Source organism: Tinamus guttatus, unplaced genomic scaffold (genome assembly GCF_059628265.1).
Source record: "Tinamus guttatus ecotype Peru unplaced genomic scaffold, ASM5962826v1 Tinamus_guttatus_pri_ptg000188l, whole genome shotgun sequence".
Classification (NCBI taxonomy): Eukaryota; Metazoa; Chordata; class Aves; order Tinamiformes; family Tinamidae; genus Tinamus; species Tinamus guttatus.
The window spans coordinates 47,823-59,081 of NW_028288722.1; the positions used below are offsets into that span (position 1 = coordinate 47,823).

At 58.0% G+C, this 11,259-nt stretch overlaps 1 protein-coding gene across 1 annotated transcript; it reads left to right on the forward strand.

Annotated features, from left to right (window-relative positions):
* The first annotated feature begins 527 nt into the window (after window positions 1-527).
* LOC148594904 (maestro heat-like repeat-containing protein family member 7) lies at window positions 528-5,164 on the forward strand. Its single transcript, XM_088523455.1, has 11 exons — window positions 528-662; window positions 989-1,176; window positions 1,264-1,401; window positions 1,889-1,961; window positions 2,350-2,487; window positions 2,863-3,076; window positions 3,710-3,822; window positions 4,117-4,218; window positions 4,322-4,424; window positions 4,645-4,701; window positions 5,004-5,164. Exons 1-11 carry the CDS (start codon window positions 528-530, stop codon window positions 5,162-5,164), a joined length of 1,422 nt encoding a protein of 473 aa, XP_088379581.1.
* Window positions 5,165-11,259: the final 6,095 nt, after the last annotated feature.

Below are 11,259 nucleotides of genomic sequence, written 5' to 3' on the forward strand. Positions count from 1 at the left end.
AAGCATTCTCAAAACTCATGCTGGGCACACTTTGTGGTCCGGGTGAGAACCGGGCTTCTTGGGCATCCGACGCCCTTGGAAGGCAGCAGGGAACGTTGGCAGTGCTGGAGGGGTAGACGGGATGTGTGTGGGAGCTGGGGTAGTGGTTGCTCTCTGGTAGTGACCTCCGTCTCCCTGCCAGGTGCCACGGGTTGTACGGTGCCTGCACCAGAACACCAAGGACGTCAGGGAGTCGTTGGTGTGGGTCTCCTTGAACAGGACCCTTTGCCTGCTGGCCCGCTCCTACCCTGAGAAGGTGACCATGAGCCTGCTGTGCTGCTCCCCACTCTACAACAGGCACGGGGCTCATCAGCCTCCAGAGCTCATGGCACATGGGGAGAAGGGCCCAAAGGTGCAGAGCCAGGACCTTGGGGGCTGCCAGCATGGAGGGGTGGCTGGGGGCAGCGCCTGCAGGGCCTGTCCAGGCTGCAGCCGTGCCCGAGGAGGGCCCTTACACAGCCCTCCGGGCCTGCAGCGCTGCCAGCACCATGTGGAAGGTGCTCATGGCGGAGCCCCGCGTTGCGGCAGACGTGCTGGAAAATCTGCTGAGCTGGATGGAGAAGTGGCCCCTGCAGGAGCTGTCCGGCTGGGAGGCGAACAACGCCGGCGGCCTTCCCCTGGCTGTGAGTTGCGGGATGAGGCCTCACTCTGCCCCAGGCTGCCAGCTGCCTCCCTGGGCCTCTCTGCACTGCAGGGACCTCCCCGGGCCCATGGATGCAACATGCCCAGTGCCACCCCTCCACGCACCAGCACAAAGCGCTGAAAAGAGCTGCTTGGGCCTCTCTGAGCACCAACACCCAGGCTGGCCATGCTCAGGAGATCACCGTCCTACCCTGTCTCCCAGTCACATTTCCTGAGGCCCAAGGCTGTGCTGAGCCTCTCCCGTGGGGGCTGCGGCACTGCGACAGGCCCTGCTCAGCGCTGAGGTGTCTCTGCTTGTTTTCCCCAGGCAATGAGAGCTCTGCGTGCCATCATGCAAGAGCCCGTCTGCCCACAGGCGGTGGAGGCGGAATTCTGCCCACTCTTCCTGGCACTGCTCCTTCAGCTGTTCTCCGCAGCCGAGTTCACCCGTCAGGAAACCCATCACCTGCAGCGGGAAAGCCAGCTGGATGAGTCCCATGCCAGCAGCCACGTCAGGTGCTCCATCCCGCTTGCCCCGTCTGTGCCTTGGGGCCAGAGGCAGGGCCAGGCTGCCGCTGTGACCTGGGCTTTGCTCGCATGCAGGTGCACCGTGGAGGCCATGGAAGGTCTCCTCCGCTGTGGTGGCTATTGGGATGTGGCACAGGCTGTGGAGCGGAACGGCGGCTGGGAGCTCTTGCTGCAGGCAGAGTCATCTCAGAGGGGACTCGTTGTGCTGGCCAGGTACAGCCCTTTACGCCCTGCTCTCCCCCAGCACCTCGGCCTCAGTTTCGGGGTCACAAATGTCCTTCCTTGGGAGGGAGGGGAACTCCAGCTCTCCAAGAAAGGGACTGCAGCCACAGTGCTTGTGGCAGAGAGTAACACAGCAAAATGGCCATGGGAGCTCCCTGCCCCATGGCAGCGTTGAGAGATGCTGGGGGAGCAGTTGGTGTTGGGAGTGCTGGGAGCGGATGCCTTGAAAGAGGGCTCCCCTCCCAAAGCCCTGGAGTGTCCTCCTCTGGGGCCTGGGCTCCCCTCACAGAGAGCCCTGGGGACACGCTGGCTGCAGTCACACTGCCCATGCCTGCCTTGACCTGCACCGGGAAATAGCTGAGGGGGGCAAGCAATTTCAGAGTAGGTTTGCCTACTCGGCTGAGGACCAACAGCACCTTCTTCCTCCTGCCAGAGTGATGAGGGGCACGTGCAGACCCCTGTGCTGCTGCATCTCCAGACAGCTGCTCAGGCTGCTGAGGAGCCCAGAGGACCAGCTCCATCACCTGCCCACCATGGCTTTCTATGTCGAGGTGGGCCTCATGGCGAACGGTGCCTGTCCGGAGGGGCCTCTAAAAGCTCTCTGCTCACACTGGGCACATGCCGGGGTGTAATGTTGGTCAATGGCTCTTTGCATAACGTTGGTCAACGGCTCTTTGGGTAATATTGGTCAATGGCTCCCTGGGTTATGTTGGTCCCTGGCTTTTGGGGTAATGTTCCTCAACGGCTCCTTAATGGCTCCTTAACATTGATCAACAGCTCTTTGGGTAATGTTGGTCAACGGCCCTGGCCTTGACTCCTTTCCGCTGACCTTTGTGAGGGCCAGGCGCCCTTGGCCAGAAGGAGAGCTGGGATGCAGGTCTGCCCACTGCAGATAGCCCTGCCGGCTCTGCCAGGCTCTCACTGTGCGCTGCCTTTCAGCTGCTGGAGTGCTATGAGGTGGCCAAGATGGACGGGGACATTTTGATACTCCTGTTGAGCTACGCGCAGGCTCCGAGCCTGGAGATGCGCAGCCTGGCGTTCCAGGGCCTCCGGAGGCTGTGCAAGAAACCTGAGATGGTGAGTAGGGCAGCAGCCGGGAGAAGCCACGCTGGCAGCCTGGGGCTTCCCGGGAGGCGCTGGCTCCCCCAGGGCCTTGGCCTTTGCTGCCAATCAGGAGGGGCCGGAGCTGCTCCCCAGTCTCCGCTGCCCTTCCTCTGCCCTGAGTCTTTCATTGCAGCCCCTTGGCTGTGCTGCACAAGGACAACGGCTCCGGTGCCCTCGGGAAGGGCTCCTGGCCTGGAGGCAGCAGCCTTCCCCCATGGAGAGGCCCTGGCATGCCCAGGGGACCTTGGACAGGGCTGCCCTGCCCCGCAGCTCTCATGGGGAATCAGCGCCCAGAGCCCTTGTGGGCCTGCCCTGGCTTCACATGAGGCACTTGTGTCTTTCACACAGAGGAGGAAAATGTGGGGCCTGACTAAAGACATCGTGGAGTGCCTGCAGGACCATCGAAGGGACGTGCACGTGGAGAGCCTGGTGTTGCTGCAAAACTTCTTCAGCCACCTGGATCAGAAGATCTCCTATCCCTTTGTCCCATGGCTGGCAGAGAAGCTTCTCCCACACTTTGAGGATGTAAGGTTGGGGGGAGAACCGGAGACTCTCCTGGCGGGTCTGGGGCTCTATTCGCGTGGCTATGAGTGCTGTGTGTCCCTCTGCACGTGTACCCATCGGCAGGTGGATTTGCACCTCCCACCAAAGGCCCTGCTGCCTGTCAGGTCTTCTGCCCTCTGCTCGTCAGCCCATTCCCTGTGCTGCCCTTGGGGTCCTGGGCTGTGGACTAGATCCCCGGCCCCATTTCTGCCTCAGCTGCTCTGTCTCCTGCTTGACTCCCTGCGCTGCTTGTCCTGGCCTGGGCAGAGATGAGCTACGAGGCAGGAGCAGGCTGGAGAGCAAGGCAGAGGCCGTGCCCCAGGGCTGTCCCTCCCTGTGGGCCTCTTCTGCACGGGGGCCCTGATGGAGCCCTAGAAATTCCTGGCAGAGGGAGAGGGAGCCAGAGCCCAGGGAATCTTGTCCCGCTGCTGCCAACAACCCTCCCTCTCCAGGCTGCATCCGCAGAGGTTGTCCCCAGCTCGCCCCTATGGAGGGCTGGGGAAAAGTCGCGCCTGGAGAGAAGGAGGCCTCACAAAGGCAAAGCCTCCTGTCATGACCAGTTCCTGGGATCCCTGCTGAGGCCTCCCCTCCTCTCCTCCCTCTCTGCAGGAGGACAGCACAGTTTGAGAGCCCTCCATCTTCCACTTCAAAGACCTGCTGGCCGCCACGACCAGCATCAGGAAAGAGGGCATGAAAGAGCTGGTGCACAGGAGCCTGGTCCCACTCTTCCTCCACATGAGCGAGCAGATCCAGAGCGTGGCCCAGGTACGGGGAAGGCCCTTGGGGAAGCAGTGCTGACATCGCTTGGGCGGGCCTGAGCACTAAGGCACGGGCTGTGGAAAAGTGTGCCCTGGAAGACATGTCAGCGTGAGGGCCGATGTCCCGTGTCCCCAGGAACGGGCAGGAGCTGCCTCTGCCTTCAGTGAGGGGCAGAGCTGGTCCCAAGCAGCATGTTCCTGTTATGGCCTGGGAAAGACTTCGAGGCCTGCCCACATGAGCAGGATACAGGGTGTCTTGTCCTGGCCGTGGTGGCATCTCGCCCTCTCTGCAGCTCTGCAGGCCTCTCAGGAAGCCCTCACCAGTGCTGCTCACCTGCTGCAGTGGGAGAAGCTCAAGGAACTGGCCAGAAGTGGGGAGACCTGGAAGATCGGGGAGCACCTGGTGAGCACAACGCCCGAGTCCCTGGGCCCAGGCTGGGGAGAAGGGGCAGAGCTGGCTCCCCAGGAGGGCTCCTCACCAAGCCATGGCCTTGTGCTGTCTCCAGGTGCGCAAGGACAAAAGCAGAGCGGAGCACTACCTTGAGCACAGCCTGCGCTACCTGCAGCACACGGAGGCGTGCGTGCGGGAGGCCGCCGTGAGGTTCCTTGGTGAGCCACGAGGCCAGGGCCATCCCTGGGCACACGGAGGGGCTGCGAGGAGGCTCTCGAGGCCCTCGCTGCCTGCCTGCATCCTCCACGCTGGGGCCGTGCTGGGGGCAGCCTTGCCCAAGGGGAGGAGGACGCGTGGCCAGGCTGGCAAGGCCAGTGGGAGCTGCGCTGCCAGGGCCGTGCCGGGGACTACAGGGGGTGACAGGCGGTGTTTGCCTAGGGCTCATCGGGCAGCAAGGGAGGCAGAAGGAGGAGAAGGTGCAGGACATCTGCAAGGGTGAGTGCGAGCAGTGCAGCGCCAGCTGGCCCTGCCAGGGAGGAAGGAGGAGCCTGGAAGGGAGCCCCAATTCCCTGCCCTGCCACAGGCAACCAAGGCCCTGTCTGCTGTGCGGGGACAGGAAGGGGCTTTGGGGGTCACCTGGGGCATTCCTGACCAGCAACCTGCAGCTGATCCCTGCTCCCTCATGCTCCCTCCTCACTGTGGGAAGAACTGGGTGGGACCAGCCCTGTTCTGGGAGGATTCCTGGGCTCTCTGCAAATACAGGAGTCTCTTATCTGCTCTGTTCCTTTCTACCTCAGCCCTCCAGCCTCTGCAAAATGACGCTGAACCCGCAGTCCGCAGCCTGGCAGCACAGACCATCCTGATCCTGACAACACCAAGGCAAAGGTCCTGCTTCCGAGCGCTCGGTCGCTGGTTCTGGCAAGTGTGGGAGAGGCGTCATCCTCCTGCCAGGAGGTGACTCTGCTGGGCAGAGCTGGCCCCAATGTGCCAACGCCACAGTGCTGCACACCCAAGACCTGCAAGTGCTCTGCATCCCCGCTGGCATCTCCTGCAGCAGAAGGACAGCTCCACAACTCAAGGGCCTCCTGTTCCCTGATTGTGCCACCACTTCAGCCTTTTGTAGAGCCTTCTTCAGCAGTAAAGCCCTTCATAGAATCATAGAATGCTTAGGGTTGGAAGGGACCTCTAGAGATCATCTAGTCCAACCCCCCTGCATACGCAGTGACACCTAGAGCACGTGGCACAGGACTGCATCCAAGCGGGTTTTGAAGATCTCCAGAGAAGGAGACTTCCTCTTCCTCCAGGTTGAGTGCTGGGTTTATTTTATTGTTTTCTTTTTCCTTTCTTCTTTTTGGAGGACAGAAGGGTGAGAGGGGAAACTCCTTCCCTGCAGGAACCAGCATTTTCCTGTGTGTGGTCGAGTGCCCTCTTCCTCCAGTAACCCCAGACAGTGCAGAGCAGACTGGCACCCTCTGCTCAGCCCAGGGCAAGAGCAAGCACCTGCTGTCCTCAGGGTTTGCGTCTTCTCCTGGGGAAGGGCAGGGTGGGCAATGGCAGGCACCTCTATTTCTATCCCCAGCACCTACCCTGCACTGCCCCTGGAGCCACGCAGGTTTTGTGTGGAGCACTTGGCCCTCAGGGGAGGAACAGGGGCAGGGCAGAGCAGGAAGGTCCTGCAAGGAGGCTCGACCCTCTCTTAAATGTCCCACTACGCCCTGAGGCACAAGGGGACCTTTCACCATCTGGCCTCCATCTCAATGCTGGTGAGGAGAAAAGAGGTCTTGTCAGACACTGCTGGGAAAATTAATTCTCTCTTCTGCCACCCACTGCACAAGGAAGGTCACAGGGCTTGCCTGGAGCCAAGACGCTCTGTTGAGGCCTGTTTGTTTGTTTCTTTGCTTCTTAATGAGTTTTTTGTTTGTTTGTTTGTTTTTACAATTTAATGACCCCTCTGGTGTAAGTGCTGTTCCTCAGTGTGTTCTGGTGTGTGTGAGCGCTGTTGCTCAAAGGTGAACACAGTATTCAAGGTGTGGCCTCATCAGCGCCTGGTTATGAGTAACACAGAAAAAGCAGAGTTGCTGAATGCCTTCTCTGCTTCCGTGTGTACCAAGTCCCAGGCCCTGGGTAGGCGAGGGGAGAGCAGTGGGTGTCGTCTATCTCAACTTCACCAAGGTTTTTGACACCATCCCTCACAACATCCTCCTGGGCAAGCTCCGGAAGTGTGGGATAGATGAGTGCACAGTGAGGTGGATTAGGAACTGGCTGGATGGCAGAGCTCAGAGGGTGGTGATCAGCGGTGCAGAGTCTAGTTGGAGGCCTGTAGCTAGCGGGGTCCCCCAGGGGTCAGTCCTCAGTGCAATCCTGTTCAATTTATTCCTTAATGACCTGGATGAAGGCACAGAGTGCTCCCTCAGCAAGTTTGCTGATGATACCACACTGGGAGGAGTAACTGATACCCCAGGGGGCTGTGCTGCCATCCAGAGGGACCTGGACAGACTGGACAACTGGGTGGAGAAAAACCTCATGCAATTCAACAAGGCCAAGTGCAAGCTCCTGCACCTGGGGAGAAATAACCCCAGACACCAGTATAGGCAGGGGAACCGCCCGCCACCACCACGACTTTACTAGGTTGGGATGGTTCTTTTCCATCAAAATGCCACGCCGGGGGTCCTCGTCTGCTGGCGGGGCCTCGTCCGCTTTCCTTATCCTCATGCTTTTGGTTGTTTTTCGGCCGTTTTTCACTGCCGCTTCTCGGCTCCCGGCTGCGCCGGCGGCGACTCATGGCGGAAAGGCTCTGCGCATGTGCGGGGGCGGGGATTGCGGCTCCTGCCCACAGTGCAAGCGCCCTCTCGGTAGCCGCGGGCGGGGTGGGGGATGGAGTGAGTCCTCCCGGGGTGGGGGGGCGTGCGCGCATGCGCTTTGCGCCCCTCCCCTCCACGCCGGGGGCGGAACCGCGCGGCACCGGGAGGCGGTGGCCCCTCCCGCGGTCGCCACGGACACCCCGGAGGCGGTCGCGCCACGGCCTTTATTGTCACCCTGGAAACACGGGCGGGGTGGAGGGGACAGGGGGAGCGGGATGGATTTGGGGCGAACAGAAAAAGAAGAAGGAAAATAATAAAAAGCATAAAAAGAGGAAGAATAATAATTATAAAAATAAATAATAAAAATAATGAAGAAGAAGAAGAAATAAAATAATAATAATAACAATAATCTGCACCGGCTGTGGGGATGATTTTTGGGCCTGAGCTGACTGGGAAAGAACACACGATACTTAAGCTACGACACAGGAATGGAGATTGAAACCAAAAGCATAAATTTAAGATGATTGAGAACGTAAGAAAACAAATCAGAACAACCTCCTTAACGATAACAAGAACATCAACAAGAACATAAGCAACAAAAACCACTACTCTAAAAATCGAGAAAGAAACATTTCCATACCAGGTTCATGACGGCGTCTCCGAGTCCAGCGCTTGCTGGCAGCAGCCAGGGTGAAGGGGCCCGTGTCCTGCAAGGGCCAAGGAGCCGTTGGCATTCGCAGCCCCGAGAGCAGGGCTCTCTGAGCAAGGAGTCTCCGCGCGTCTCCGTGCGCGGGAGCGGTGGGGCCCACAGCAGGCAGTGCCAGGTCTGCCCGCAGGAGCCTCCTTCCCCCCGGCAGCCCATTTGGCAGCCAGGCAGGGGGGAGCCCAGGGCCAAGCGGAGCAGAGGAAAGGGCGAGGGCAGCAGTGCGAGCGCCAAGGGGCACGCGGCAGCTTTGGGGACTCCCCTGGGAGGCGTCACGTAGGCTGCCCTGGAGCAATACCTACAGCATATGCAGAATCTGCGACAACACTGAGCAGTCCAGGCGAAAAGAATTAAAAAGCGTGCAAGGCCGCTGATAGTTCAACAGTTTGTGTGGATCCTTCAACCATTAAAAGAGATGATTGCCAGTCTAATGAATCTGTTTGTCTCCATATAACCATAGCTCTATGTGTTTTCCCTGATCCATCCAGAAACACTGTGCATGCACCTTTAATGGGAACAGGAACACATCGGTTCCATGGCTGCTACACAATTTGAGAGAGGGAATGTAACAGCTTATGTCATGGAAGGGTATAACGTATCTTATTTAAATAATCAGCCAGAGTGCCTTGCATCCATAAGAATTCCCTATTTACTACCGCAAAGTCGTCTTTAGTCAGCGGCACATAAACACCACTAAGATAACTACAGTAACTGCATTGCAAGCACACGTATTAGAGTCATTAAACCCAATCTGCTTATAAATTTCATTAATTAGCACATATTTACACATTGTTCTAAAACACACACATCCTTTCCCTACATAATCTCATGCGGTTTTATTATTACTCTATGGATTGATCTCAAAATGGCACACACCCTCCTTGGTAGCAAGGCAAACATCGCTCTCCTTAAGGGCATCATCTTCTCATATGATCTCCAGCCTGGTACTAAAACATAGGCTTCTAGATCTACCGAGTGCCATTTTTCACCATTTTTTATCAGACACTCTTGCCAACATTTGGTGGTCCAGGGAATGGTGGGTGGAGGGGTGTTTAGAGGAGAGATTTGTTGGTGTTAATTCCCAGGGCTACAATGGGGTAAACCTCGATGGTGACATCCGCCACGATCAGTACGTAGGTGATGACTGCTCCGAGGACCTGGTCGTGGGTGAAGGTCACAGGTCTCCATCATGCTTGAAGCTGTTGTTCTTTCTCTGGGCCCACAGGGCCAGGGTCAAATGGATCATCACTCGGGGGGTCAGCCACTCCCTCACATGGTTGTGCCCATGGTGGTGGTGTTTTTTTCTGGTCAGTCTTATCACTCGGAGGGGCCCTGCCACCCTCAGGGTAAGCATAATCTGCCACCATATAGTCACATGTTTTACTGCAGCTGCATCACCATCTGCCATTGCCTCCTTAAGGCAATTTCCGAGACCTTCCCACACCTCTCACTGGAATGTGCCTTCTTTTGGAAAGGTAGGCACCTTCCCCCGGATCCATTCTAATAGAATTACTAAGTCTTTCCCGGAGACTTCCCAGATCCGCTCGTGCATCATGAGCTGCAGCACATCCAGGCTGCGGTTCTGCTCTTGAGACGTTCCGCCTCCCAAGGCTCACCTGTAATTAGGCAATGGGTGCATGCTGCAGCTCTTTCTGCTCCGTTCACGGTTCGCCTGGGCTGCACCGCTGGGTTCGGACTTCGTGAGCTTCCTTACTATTCGTGCCCCACGCTGGCTGCTATTTGCAGCCTACGGTACGCACGGACTCCGGTGTAATGTACCAAAGACCTTCTGTTGAGCATCAGATACAATTTATATACCGCACTGTCCTGGATATAATTCATTATTTGCCAAAATCATGTGAAGCGCAGTTGCTAAATGAGCCAATAGCCTATTGGCTAATAAGCCAATAATGAGCTAATAAGACTAAATAAGCCATTAATAACGACCAAGAATATCCAATCTGCTGTGGATTCATGGCCTTGCAGATGCCAGTAATCACCTGGCTCCGTGCCATCTCCAGTTACTCTGTGAAGTAAGTTTTGAATGGAAACACCGAAGGGTGGACTAGGGTTTACTCAAGGTCATGTTTACTTCAAGGTCATGGCAGAGCGCTGTTCTCAAGCTGCACGGTCTGCCACAGCCAATGAGCTGGCAGGCAGCAGTGCCAGGCCCAGCGGGAGTCGTGCGGCACACGGGGAGCAGCTGAGTGCGCCCAACAGCCTGCCTCATTGCGGCCAATGACCACCTGCAGGGACCAGCCCTCACGCACACGCTCGCCCCAGTCCTGCTTCACTGCTTTAGCCCTCTCTTCAGCTACCCCCGGAGAAGATGCCCTGCTTCTGCCGCATCTCTGCATGGCTCTTGCTTCAGGAGACAGGCCAAGAGGGCAGTCTCAGATCCTGAAGGAACCACAAGTGTCCTGAGCAGGGCATGATGCTCACTCCTTCCAGCAGTTTGGAACACAGGGATACACCGGGCCTTGGAAGCAAAGCACCAGCAGCACCTGCCCTGCAGAACCACCAAGGCCACAGAAGAGGAGGAGAGCAGCTTTGGCACAAACTGCCCTCTCTTTGGGCACCCCAAGCACAAGAAAAGGCACCCATCCATATCCTGATCTTCCACAGCTGCAAGGAGCAGGGGCCTCCTTTGGCCCCTTTGCCACGCTCAGCAAGCCAGCAGGGCTGCAGCTTCCCAAGCAAGGCCACCGCAGCCCTGCACACACCACAACGGGCACTGCGCTCGCACCCGGCACCAAGCAGTCCTGACGCACAGTGCGAGCAGGCTCCTGCCGGCCTCTTGGTGCAGCTTGCTGAGCACAGCTCTGTGCTCACACACCCCCTGCTCAGCAAGCATTTGCACCTGGATCCTCGCACCACCTGCCCCAAGGGAAAGAGCCCATGCTGAGGCATTCCTCTGGTCATTCCTTCCAAAGGGTGCCCATGCCTTTGCAGCCACTGCCAGCTACACCTGCGCACCCCCAAAACAAGAGGAGCTCTCGGGCTCTCCACACAAGACAAGCTGCTGCACACAGTGACCTTGCAAGCACCAACAGCCTGAACAACCCCACAGACCGCCCATCTCCTCAGCAGCAAGCACTCAGACACAACTCATGCAGACTGACAGCACAAGATCAAACGAGATGCCCTCAGGGTGTCCATGTTAAAGAAACTAGGAGCAGCAGCAGGAGCCTCGCTCCTCTCTCCCTCACGCTCACTCACCCAAGCGCAGCTCTCCTGCTGCTGTGAAAACCAATGTGTGGAAGCCCAGCCTGCAGCTGCTCTGCTTGCAGAGCACAGTGTCTGTGGCCCCAGCAAGAGGCCTGTGCTTGGCCCTGCTATCCTCACCCTGGCCCTTCCACAGCCCACCCACTCCTGAGACCTGGCAGCTGCTGGGGCCAGCACGGGGCCTCTGGCAGCAGGGCCTAAGCTGCGTCCACAGGGGCAACAAGGAGAAGGCGGCAGCGACAGCCCATTCAACCCCACCTCCACACCTGCAAAGGCCACGGCACAACTCGTTCATCCTGCATGGCAGCTCTGAGCACATGAAGG